Below are 12,713 nucleotides of genomic sequence, written 5' to 3' on the forward strand. Positions count from 1 at the left end.
GGTGAGCCCGGCGGCGTAGAGGGACGCGCGCCTCGGGGCCCGGAGGAGTTAGGTGACGTCACCTCCAGGAGGACTCGCTTTTTCATTAATGAAACCGGCCGGAGCGGGCGCATGCGCCGCAGGCCCCCTTTCCTCTCGCTTCCCCCTCCCCTTTCCCAGCCGCGCTCTCAATCTCGAGCTCGCTCGCTCTCCCTCTCCCCGGGCCGTGGAAAGGATCCCACTTCCGGTGGGGTGTCATGGCGGCGTCTCGGACTGTGATGGCTGTGGGGAGACGGCGCTAGTGGGGAGAGCGACCAAGAGGCCCCCTCCCCTCCCCGAGTCCCCCTCCCCCGTCCCCCTCCCCCCAGCCTCCTCGCCAACGCCCCCTTCCCCTCTCCCCCTCCCGGCCGGGCGCCGGCCACCCATCCCCACCCCCGTGGGAACGTTCGGCGCCTGCACTCCTCAGACCCTCTCTTCGCCTCTCCCCTCACCTCAGCCCCCGCTCCCCGCCCTCTTCCCGGCCCTGGGCGCCGGCCGCCCGGTCCCTCCGCCGCCCCCCGGCCGCGGGGAGGACATGGCCGCGCACAGGCCGGTGGAATGGGTCCAGGCCGTGGTCAGCCGCTTCGACGAGCAGGTAACGGGCCCTTGGCCGGCGGGAGGTGGGGACGGAGCGGGGGTGGGGACGGAGTGGGTGAGGGGAGGAAGGAGCGGCCGCCTCCCCCGCGGCCGCCTCCCCCGCGGCCGCCTCGGGCTCTAGAGGAAAGACTGGGGGGATAATTGGGGGTGGCCTAGGGGGGAGGTGCGGCAAGGAAGGGACAGCTGGTGGCTCGAGCTCCCCTTCCCTCCTAAGTCGGGGGTGGGGCCTTTTCCCTGACCACCCCTCCGACCCTCCATCCCCTTTATCCTAGCCCTTCCGCTTGCTAATAGGGATGAGTGACCTGGGGACGCTTCCAGGGGCTCTCCATGTGGATTTAATCATCCCCCCCTTACTATTTTTTTGTGAACGGAGGTGGGTAACATTTAGGGGTTTCCTCTTCCCTCAGTGGATCTCCTAACTGGGGGTGAGTAACTGAAGGAACCCCCAAGGCCCGTCTTCTGTACCCCCAATGGGAGAACGATAACATCCCGCCCCTCCCCCAGTTTCTTCAGCTTCCTCTCTTGGAGGGGGAAGAGTGGAAGAAAGCAGGGAAAGCACAGGTTTTGTTACTTTCTGCTCCGTCGTCTCAGCCCGCCCCGAGAGCTCCGAGTGCACACACTCTGCATGTCTTTTTGATGCCCCACACGGGCGTCCCCCCATACCCTGATAAGACAAGACTGGCTTTTACATTGCCGTTTGCAGTGGAAACCATGGTTCTGGTTCCCTCCTGCTTCTGAAATATTTTTCTTTTTTTTTTTTCCCCTTCCTTGGTAGTTGCAGTTTCCCCCTTTATTTTCTGCCAGAGATCTGAGAATGTGAATGTTGCTTTCTATAGTGGGAATCTTGGGGATTAAGGGGAGAAGAGTGAAAGGAAAGTGGGAAACTGCATCTGAGCCACTGACAACAGAGAGCAAAGACAGCTGGGAAGTGGTCCTGAAGCCGTTAATTCTGCTAGTGTTTTGTTGTTTTTTTAAACTCTCACCTCTTAGCTGACAAGAGAACTTTCATTGAGAATATTTGAGATGGAAAAAAAAAGTTTCATAGCTTGGAGAGGTGCCTTTTTATTCCCTGAGCTTCAACTCTAAATCCTGGGGCTGATCTGAATGAATGCACCCGGAGCCTTTTGTTAGTAGGATTTAGTTTAACTTTGTGTTGCTTAGGTAGTTGGGGATCGTTTAAAGGGATGCTTTTTGCAGCTGCAGTTCTACCATGGGCTTCCTGTGATGGGGGAACTGTTTGAGATTGAGTCAATCTATTTTGTTTACTGGATATAATCATAAAACTGATTATGGGAGCTGAATGGGGGGAGGGCTCCACTTTTATTTGATCCATAAACATTTTCTTATGGGACTCATAGTGTTTCTGACCTATCTGAAAGATATTTGGGAATAGGCAGAGGAATTGAGAAGAAATTTGAGAAGAAACTACTTAGATAAAATAGAATTATTTAGCTGTCAGAGACTTCAAGTTCTTTCACACATCCTTATGCTTCCAGACCAAAAAGTATGTAAACGACTGTGCTACTAATCTGTTTGAGGAAGTGAAATGTTACTGCATGTATTGGATTGTATTATTGATAGAGCCTTAGATTTAAAACTTGAAAGAAAAGACTTTCTCTGTGTAATTTTAAAAAAGGATTTAAAAGACCCACAGAACCCCAGAGCTGATCTGTGTGGACAGTTTAATCTGGGTGCGGGAATTTGATAGATTCACACCACGACTGTAGTTTCCAGGTTTTTCTTAGTTAAAAATATTTTCCAGTTTTTAAACTTTATTTCTTCACTTCTTACCTGTTGATCTTTAGGCTTATCTGCCACATATGACAAACATAGTTTTCTATATTTTACAAGAGGAATGATTTTGATTATATGCCCAGTAATGCAAGTAAATTTTTCCTTCTTTTTGTCCCCGGAGTTAAAAGACCTTAGGCTTTGTTGTTTGCTATGTTATGAATATTGTGGAATCAAACTCACCACCATCTGTTAAAAAGTAAGGATGTAAGAATTTTAAACAGAAGCATTAAAAAAATATATTCCTTAGGTTGTAATTAAGAGAAAGATCCATAGGACAAATTATTCCTCACATTTTTCTCTTACAAGGTTAAAGCCCACTGACTTTGAGATGTAAAAGTATAAGAGTTTCGGTGTTTAACATAAGGCATTTATATACATTAACTTATTATAGAAGTAATAAACGTTTAATTCAAATTAGAGTTTACCTTGAGATTGGAAAGCAAGAAAACTAAGGCTCAGAGTGGTTAAATGACTTTCCAAGGTCACATAGCAGACCTAATAATAAGAGCCTCAGTATGAAAAGCATTGAATGCTGGACAATCAGGAATATTTTTTCTGATAAGTATCCCATAGGATTTGTTTTAATAATCCAAAAGTATGGTTAGGAGAGAAGAATTTATCTTTTTATTTAGGGGGGAAAACAACCTGCATGTAGTGAGAGATATTTGTATGAGAGTCTTAAGCATTTCAACTATGTCTAAAAGTTTTAAATTTTGGATATATTGACTGTAGTTTGTTTCACTCGGTCCAGGGGTAGGTGGGCTGTGTCCTTTTATTATAGCTAAGGCATGTGTTGAGGCAGAGATCATGTGCAGGCCTAAAGATGGCAGCTCTGTTTATGATTGAATTGATGTTTTGGTTGGACTTCTAATATTTGTGGTGATTAAAGTAGAAATGCATTACTAGCCGCTGTTGATTATGTGTTGTACTCTGATGGGTATTGCTCAGCAGCTTGGTGCAGTAGACCCAGTTTAAGCAAGTGGTAGTGTTCCGTCTTGACATTTTGAGCTCAAGTCCTTGTTTCCAAGTGGGTAAAATAAAATTCCTGTAACCTGCTGGTATTGCAACTAAACCTAATATTTATGGCCTAAGTTGAACAATTCTTAACAACTTGAAAAGTAAGTACTGGACTTCCCTGGCAGTCCAGTGGTTAAGACTCCCGTACTTCCACTGCAGGACATGCGGGTTTGATCCCTGGTCAGGGAAGATCCCGCATGCACAAACAAACAAACAAAAAGTAAGTACTTTCTTGATTAGGGATGGGAGTTGTGAAGGTGGGCAGCTAGAAAGCTGAATGGATAAGTTATATCTTCTGCTTCTTCTTAACCTGCCTTTATGGTGCTGAGTGGTAAGTTTCTAAGTTGAAATTGGCAAATTTTAGGTGTGCAGCTTTAATTTGTGGCTCATTATCCAGGTTGCTTACAATGAGAGGGAGAACCTTCTTACATGCCTCACCTAGCTCCATATGCCCCACTAGTCTCTGTAGGACTTTGTTCCTGGAAAGGAGTATAGGAAAACTGGTCACATGAAGGTTTTTGTTTTAAGAAATTGAGAGAAGATATCACCAAATGATTTGCTTAAGTTCACTTACGCACTTACATTTTCCATATCTGGTCAAGTAAAAATGGTATATAAAAAGCCAAAAAATAACATTTTAAAGAACATGTTAGAGAGTAAACCCTGATTTTTTATTTTTAATAGTAGCATATTTGTTGTTGTAAATTGAACGCTAATCGGAATGTCCTTCGAATATGTGGTAGAAAATTCACGTTATAAAATGATTGGCAACTGTCTTTGAAGTTACAAGCTACATGTTAGTTAGCCAGATACATTTGTAAAACTTTGAAGTCATTTTGGATTTAAAAAAAAAATCTCCTTAGCTTTGTTCTTAAAGCTTGTTCTGCGTTTGTAAGGCCTTATAAGTAGTTGAAAATGAATATTCTTTTGACAAGGGCTGTGTTATGGTGAGTGAGAAAAATTGCTTACTCTTTATTCTGGAACTCATCTTTTAAAAACAATTTCCAACTGGTCCTCAATTAGTTCTCTGTGTTCCCTCACTCCCCCCACCTTATCTAGCATCTAATTCAGTCTTTCTTTATGTGAGCGCCTTCCTTTTCACCTTCAAACTTAGATTTTTTTTCTTTTAAACATTTACTTGGTCCTGTAGCTTTCTGTGTACAGATCAGTCTTCTTCTTCCTTTGTTGCCAGATACCTGCTGCCTCTACTGTTTATCCACCTATATCCTTCAGAACTCTCTGAAAACTAGCTTTTGCCTCTTCTTTCCTTCTGGATTGCTTCTTTCCAGAAAGTGATTTCTTCTGGCAAAACTGGTTTTCTGATCAACTGTAATGCCTCTGTGGTGTTCCGTTACCCCTGGAAATCAGTCTCCTCGAATTCCCAAGACACAATACTGTCTTGTATGTACGCTTGCAGATCCTTGTATGTTGATGTTCTCATCAATCCTTGTGCTTTCTCTATCATACCATGCTGCCCATTGTTGAACTGCGGTTCCTAAATGAGGGTCTGAGTTTTGTTCTGCTATTTACAGCCTCAGTCTTTATGCTAGCCATTAGATCTCTGTGGATCCTAGATTTCCTCATCTGTTGGAATTGACTAGAAAATCTGTACGATTTCTTTCCAGTTTAAATATTCGATGATTTTAATACTTTAACAGCATCTACCTATGCCACAACAGTCTATCGGGAGCTGACCCCACTTAATTTACCTAACGTTTTCTTATTATGCCTCAGTGTGCACCTGTGTTCCAGGCAAGCTGGCTTAGTCTCTTCTGTGTATGTCAAGCTTATTCCTGCTTCTCAGCCTTTGTTTACACCAGCCCCTGCCTAAATGCTTTAATTCCGCCTTTATCTTTTTTTTAATTCCTGTCCACACTTAAATGGGCAGCTCAAGCTTCATTTTTCCCACGAAGTCTTTTTAGACTAAACGCACTGCAGCCTCACTTCTTGGTGTGCTTGTCACCTGGGGTTCTACAGAACCCCCCTTTAACATGTCTCCCTTTGGGAGGGTAGGTTGAACATAGTTTAGCATTGTTTTCTTTTATCTTTTTATCAGATAGAGTATAAACTTTCTTAAAAGCAAGAAGCCATGGTTAGAATTCCCCTAATAGTCACCCCAGGGCCCAGCACAATTAGAAGCACACAGTGAGTCATTGATGGAATGTTTTTCATATGATTCCTGGTTCAAAGGTAGACTGGCTAAAAAGAGTGGTAATTTTGGCTTTGTTTTAAATGTAAATAACTGAATTTTAATTTAGTGTTTATGGTAGCCTCGGTCTTATTAAGTTAAGTGATATTTTAACTAGGAATAGGTTTTTAAGAAAAGAGAGCTTTAAGGAGGAACTTGTATATATTTATATTTCCTCCAACAGAGCTAACATTTTAAAATCAAGTTTCAGATCCAATTAACTACCTTTGTGATCTTGAATTTGTCATTTACTTTTAGTGGCAAGTCTCTACATAAGGAAATTTTTTGCAGTGGTCTGATAGGATAATGAATGTGAAACACTTTGAAAAGACTAAAATTATTCAGATGTAAAACTGATACATTTTCTTCACTGCTGACTGGTTATTATGTTTTCACTAAATAAAGGAGATTGACTAGTCTCTGGATATGCCCCTGTATGTACCTTGGCCAATATATACCTTACTTTAGCATTCACTGACGAATACTTAGGGTACTGAGAGGGTCCCTAGGATGACTATAATCGATCTGTTTTCTTGTTTATCATCTAATTTGTGGCATACATAATATAAAGCTCTTCAAGTTTGGGAAGTGTAATAGAAAAATGTCATAAGGTGTGTGTGACTTGGGCCAGCAATATTGTTATATTAGATTTTAAATATTTCTACAGTTTTTGACATTTTTGACCAATAGGAAATTAGAATCTTAAATCTTTTTTTTTTTTTTTTTTTTTGTGGTACGCGGGCCTCTCACTGTTGTGGCCTTTCCCGTTGCGGAGCACAGGCTCCAGACGCACAGGCTCAGCAGCCATGGCTCACGGGCCTAGCCGCTCCGCAGCATGTGGGATCTTCCCGGACCGGGGCACGAACCCGTGTTCCCTGCATCGGCAGGCGGACTCTCAACCACCGCGCCACCAGGGAAGCCCCTTTTTTTTTTTTTTTGGATGTAATTAGCATGGAGAATTTTGTCCTTAAAGAAAAGGTTAGAGATATACTATAATAGTAAGCATGCCTTAGTTTTGCATCTTTGTTCTCTAAATTAGACTGCTGTGGGGTATTTTTGTTTTATTTTCATATTTGTTGTTATGGTGTTCCATATAGACTCTCTGTTGTTGCATTATAACAACATACTTTTCAGGGTGAGCAGTGTATTAAAAATGTGTTTTGCACATGTGTTCACTAGGCCTCAGTCTACTCTTCATTGGGGGTTTTGTGTGTGTCTGTATGTATATAAGACAAGGGATGGGAGTTATAGGAAGGCTCATTTTTTAAAGGAAGTTTAAGGAGAATGTTCTATAGAAGAAGTAGAAGGGGAGATTTGTGGTCAGCTTAAACTGTTAAAAGGCTTAGAATCAATACTGAAGTAGAATATGGGCATCTTAAGCCCTTTGCTGAGGATTGACTTGGATTTATGAAAAGCATTGGCTTATTCCGTCTGACATCTTTTAGAATACCCCATTTTCTTGGGTGTGGAGAGGGAAGGATGAGACAAAGTCTGTTTTGACCTTGAAGAATAGAAAAGTTAAGGTGTTTTTACATTGTGGTGACTGTGAATTAAGTTCAAGGTTTCAGCAATTTGTAAATTTCTGTTTCATACTGTGTGGTAGCGCCTTCAGGAAAACAGAGCACACTCAGAGGTTGTGCTGAAGAAAATTTTAATGTTGTAGAATATAAATAACTGGAATTGATAGTGCCTCCAATAAACTCTCTCCAGGTGCCTGCTGTCGGTGGCATATTTGACCACTTCAAATGTTATATGCCTGAGATGTGTAGTTACCTTCTTTGGTTCTCTGAGTGGCTTTTGAGCCATTGATTATGTCATCAGAAGGGCTACTGTTAAGACAAGAAAGCCCCAAGCTCATATGGAATCCCATGCTGTTATGATGAAAAGTTGGAATTATCCTCTAAACTTTACGTATTTTTGCTATAATTGGTACTAATCACTTTGCTGTAGCAATAACTTGAGGTGCAGACTTACAGATTGCATGTTTTCTTTAAACCACTTAGGGTTGCCACTACGGTCTACAAGCTGTTGCCTGACCCTATTCATATTTTATAGTTTGGAGTGTCTTATCCTGTTGGATTTCAGAGAACTTACTTAACTTTTTCTGGTGAAATCCTCACCCCCTCCATTTCACATCCCCCAAAGCAGGGTGTTGTGTCTAGTGCAAGAGGCATGAAGTTAAGTTAGTAAATAGCAGGACTTTTAGAAATTTACTTTAAAGGACTTTTATTTAATTATTTTAAATCATAATTTTATATCCAGATAATGGCCTTGTGGATAATTATGGCTATAAGAATCTCAAGCGACCCTTTTCTGTTTAATTGTTGGCAGCTTTCCTTGGATAGTCCTCATAGTCATTTGGGCATGACTATGCCCATTTGGGCATGACTCTTACTGCCTCAAATTTGTGATGGCACGTAGTATACTATGTAGTAAGAGAAAGAGCTTTTGACTGTGCAGTTTTCAGAGTGACCTTGGGTAAGTCAGCCTCTCTGAACTTCAGTTTTCTGTTTTCATCTGTAAAATGGGGATAATATCTGCCTTACTTACGTCATGGGCTTGTTTAGTGTCTTAGGTGTGACTCTTTTATGTGAAAGGAAGCTGTAAATAATCATAAAAGTGTATTGCCATGATTATTATCCTGTGCAGTATTTTTTCTATCTTTTCTTTATATCAGTAGTTTGGTGATTATTATTATTTCTATAATGCATGAAAAAAAACTAGAGAGGCAAAGCAACTTGTTCACAATCATGTGACATGTAATTAATTGAGTTTAAACTAGAGTGTGGGTATCTTAATCCTTAGAGCAGTAACTTTCAGTAAATAGAGCTTTATAAAAAGGCCTAAATTTTGTGAACAGATAGCACAGATATGTAGAGTGAGGAAAGTATTATTGCTTCTTCACTCAAAAATGACATGTTACATTTTACCTTTTATGTTCATAAGAGAGTATCTGGAAATCTTTTTCGATTGGTTATGTGTTAGACATAAGTTTTTTTTTTTACATCTTAATTGGAGTATAATTGCTTTACATGGTGTGCTAGTTTCTGCTTCATAACAAAGTGAATCAGTCACACACACACATATGTTCCCATATCCCTTCCCCCTCTCGTCTTCCTCCCTCCCACCTTCCCTATCCCACCCCTCTAGGTGGTCACAAAGCACCGAGCAGATCTCCCCGAGCTATGCGGCTGCTTCCCACTAGCTATCTATTTTATGTTCGGTATATATAGACATGTTTTAAGCGTTATATACTGATTTCATTGTTTATCATTCTTCTTTTCACCTTATCAAAGCTTCTCTTGGCTGTTAGAAGTTGAAACATTGTTCCCTTTTATTTAGTTTTATAACATTTTATAACTCACTGCAGATTTTTAGGTGAGGAGAGTTGAATTCTGAAGGTGAGAGAGTAGAATTTGTGAGCATACCAACAGGAATGTATAATTATAAATATGAGATTATGTTTTTATTTCATTCTCTTATCTGGCATTTTACAGTCAAGTTTTATAAAGTTGCTTTTCATACTCTAAGAACATTCCATTTAGGATTTGATTAAATTTGAGACAACCTTTTAAACTTTGGTAGTGTTTGAATGCCTTGTTCTGTTGGATTTCTGGGTCTTTCTTTTTGTCTGTGCCCGTCTGCTTTCCTTCCTTGTTTCCTTCCTTTGTCTACTTTTTCAGCTCCTTCCCACTCCCATCCCCAATAACAACTTTCAAATCATTCATCTTGTCTTTTAGAGTATCTTTCCAAATCTCCTGTCTTTATCAGTGCCTTTCACTTCTGTCCCAGCTCAGGGCTGGGAAGATGTTTTAACTTTATGCTCCAGGCAGGTCTTCTTCCTTTTGGGTAATGGACTAAGGGGGAAAGAAAAGAAGCATTTGTATTTCCTGTTATGTTTCAGGTTTTGGTCTCTGATAACTGAATTTACAGTAGGGAATGGGAGAGATAGAAAGCATTGTTTTGGTTAAATGTTGGTAACAAAGATCAGTGAAGACCTGTGGTCTGGTTTCTGCCCTAACAGGAACTACCTTTGCTATATTATGTAAATCTCTTCAATTCTGAGCTATTTCATTTACTGAATGTTAAACAGGAAAAATACAATCTGACAGTCCAAAGCTTTTATAATTCTTAAAATGGGTTGATGTTTGTTTCATTTTTTTAGAGCCAGTTGTTTTGACTAAGAAAATAATTGCAGTCACTAATTGATTAGTGACAGATCCTTAGTTAGAAGGAATCTGAGCTTACTTAAATCCACTTCTGAAATAGCCCTGACAGAAAATTGTTCAACCTCTACTTGGACATTTATTAAAAAAAAAAAAATAGGGCTTCCCTGGTGGCGCAGAGGTTGAGAGTCCGCCTGCCGATGCAGAGGACGCGGGTTCGTGCCCCGGTCCGGGAAGATTCCACATGCCGCGGAGCGGCTGGACCTGTGAACCATGGCCGCTGAGCCTGCGCGTCCGGAGCCTGTGCTCCGCAATGGGAGAGGCCACAACAGTGAGAGGCCCACATACCACAAAAAAAAAAAAAAAAAAAAAAAAATAGAGTGGTAATTCGTATTCATTGTAGGAATATGAAATGTAACAAAATCACAATAAATGAATAAAAGTCATTTATAATAGCACAACTCAGAGGAGAACCACAGTTAAAATTCTGAAATTGGACCCCTTGGGTTTGAGTTCTTGAGCTTGGGCTCTGCCATTGCTTACTAGTCCTTGGCCAGGTTATTTAGCTTCAGGCTTCAGTTTCTTCACTTGTAAAAAGGGGTCAATAATAGTACTTACTTCACAGAGACTGATGTGAGATTTATATTAGGAAATACATGTAGAGCACGTGGCATCGTTTCTGGCAGTAAATGTTAGATACTATTGCTTTTATTAGGTTGTTGGGATTGAATGAGATACACTGTCTTATAATCTGCTCTTTTAACATAATATAACGTGAGCATTTACCCAGATGATTATACTTTCTTTTACATTATTTAAAAATTTAAGGTATTATATGTAATTGTTATTTTTTCTTAATATTTTAAAAATAAATTTTGAATTTTCTACACTGAATATGTATTTTTATAATCAGAAAAACAATCGGTAACAAAGCAAATAAATGTTACTTTATAAAATGTAACTGGAATGTATTAATGTAAAAAAAAAAATCTCAGTTTTTAGCAGCGTAAGGTTAACATAAGAGTAGGATCAGAATGAGGTGACTATAATAAAATTATTAAAGTAGAAGAACTTGTTACAGTGCCTTCAGCTGTCCAGGTGAGAGGGGATCATGACCTGCCCACAAGAGAAGCCTTCTTGACAGGTCTATTGATTTCAGAGTTTTCAAGGATGGTTGTATGGTTGTACCTCACAAAATTTGACCAGTTCCTCTACAGACAATAGGATAAATCCTTTTTTTCCTGTCTGTTATAAATAGTACTATGCTGTGCAATCTTATTTTACCCTTTGGGCAGCCAGGGGTACTACATCTCAAGGTAACACATTCCATTAGTAGAATTGTAATTGTTAGAAACTGTCCCTTAAATTGAGCCTCCTCTGTCTTATTTGATCACTAAACATTCAAGTTCCTATTATTTGTGGTAGATGCTGAGCACTGTGGTAAATGCTGCGGAAATAAAAACAAGACATGCTCTTGGTCTCAAGGAACCTAAAGTCTAGTAAGAGAGAAGGATGAAAAGAAAATTATGGTGAATGTTATGATGGATGCATAGGATACAATGGGAGTGTGTGAGAGGAGCACTTAATTTAGACTGGGCAGCCAGGGAGAGCTTGACAGAAAGTGAAGCCTGAACTAAGTTGTGAATCTTGTAGGTTCTTATATGCGATACTAAAATGTTTAAGCTCTCATTTGAAGATTTTGGGTGAATGTAATTTCATCTAATGGCTTATGCTTTGGTGGGAGAGGTTGAAAAATATAATAAAGGGAAATGTGGAATGAAGTACCATAGGAGGTAGAAGAAGATAGGGATCTAAATTCAGGTGGTGGATTTAGAGACTGAGATGGTAGAGAAGGAAAGAATGGGTTTGGTTTATAATAACTGTTGGGGTAAATGAGAGAGAAAGTGCAGTTTAAGGGCACTTAGCAATATTGGGCAGTATTAAGGACTCAGCTGAGTTTGGAGACAATGTCTTTGTTATGGTAATAGTCACTAGAATTGAAGGGATCAAGGAGTGTTGAGGACCAGTTGTTGGATAGGTGGTCCACCTTGACATTGAAGTCACCTAGATTAGGGTTCCCAGATTTAGCAAATGGAAATATAGGATGCCCAGTTAAATGAGAATTTCAGGTAAACAGTAAATGTTTAGTGTAAGTATTTCCCAATTATTGCATGGGATATAGTTACACTAAAAATATTACTTATGTTTATCTGAAATTCAAATTTAATTGTGAGTCTTGTACTTTATCAGGCAACACTCACCTAGATGGTAATGGATGTGAGGTAGAGGAAAAACTGAGCCAGGAGTCAAATTGTTTTGATGAGGAGGAAAATACCTAGAAAATTTGTAGGTGACTGTGACAAGGTTTGTTAGTGAGTAGCACATGATTCATGAGCCTCAAGGAAGAGTGGGAGGAGTAGAAAAGTTTGGAATTTGGCCTCCTGGAGTCTTCTATTCATTGTTCCTAATTCTATTCTCTATAACTCTTCAGAATGTTTGTCTTTTTACATAAAAAATGTTGGAAGACAGATCTTAAGTATTCCTCAGGTTTGTCTCCCCGACCCCGAAATATATTATTCATTCAATTATTTATAGTATAAATTGTTAAGATATTTCACTATCATGGTTGCTTTTTTCTCTTGGTGCAGTGGTGGTCAGTATTCAGGCATATCATTTGTCATCCCTTTTCTAAGTATTTTTGTATATGAGGGTGTTATGTGAGACTTTAAAAAAAGGCTTACAAAATGCTGAACTTCAGGTACTCTGTATTTTGGGTATTCATCTGATTACTGGTACAGTTAACCTATCAAAGAACATGTGTGTGCATGTGTATTTTTTTTTAAGGTTTATTATGAAAAATTTTAACATATACAAAAATAGAGAGATGATTATAAGTGAACCCCCATGTACCCATTACCCAGCTTCTACTTAGT

The 12,713-nt window shown here is 40.0% G+C and overlaps 1 protein-coding gene across 7 annotated transcripts in view; it reads left to right on the top strand.

Moving 5' to 3' along the window:
- The first annotated feature begins 269 nt into the window (after positions 1-269).
- NF1 (neurofibromin 1) overlaps positions 270-12,713 on the top strand; it is a 250,822-nt gene continuing 238,378 nt past the window's right edge. For 4 of the 7 annotated variants that reach the window (XM_079903537.1, XM_079903542.1, XM_079903540.1 and 1 more), the window contains exon 1: positions 270-613. In XM_079903537.1, the coding sequence (XP_079759663.1) occupies positions 554-613 (60 nt within the window). In that variant the 5' untranslated portion in view covers positions 270-553. The remainder of the gene's footprint in view (positions 614-12,713) is intronic. The other 3 variants (XM_079903544.1, XM_079903539.1, XM_079903541.1) reach the window with 1 other exon arrangement.

The sequence above is a fragment of the Stenella coeruleoalba genome (genome assembly GCF_951394435.1).
Source record: "Stenella coeruleoalba genome assembly, chromosome: 19".
Taxonomy (NCBI): Eukaryota; Metazoa; Chordata; class Mammalia; order Artiodactyla; family Delphinidae; genus Stenella; species Stenella coeruleoalba.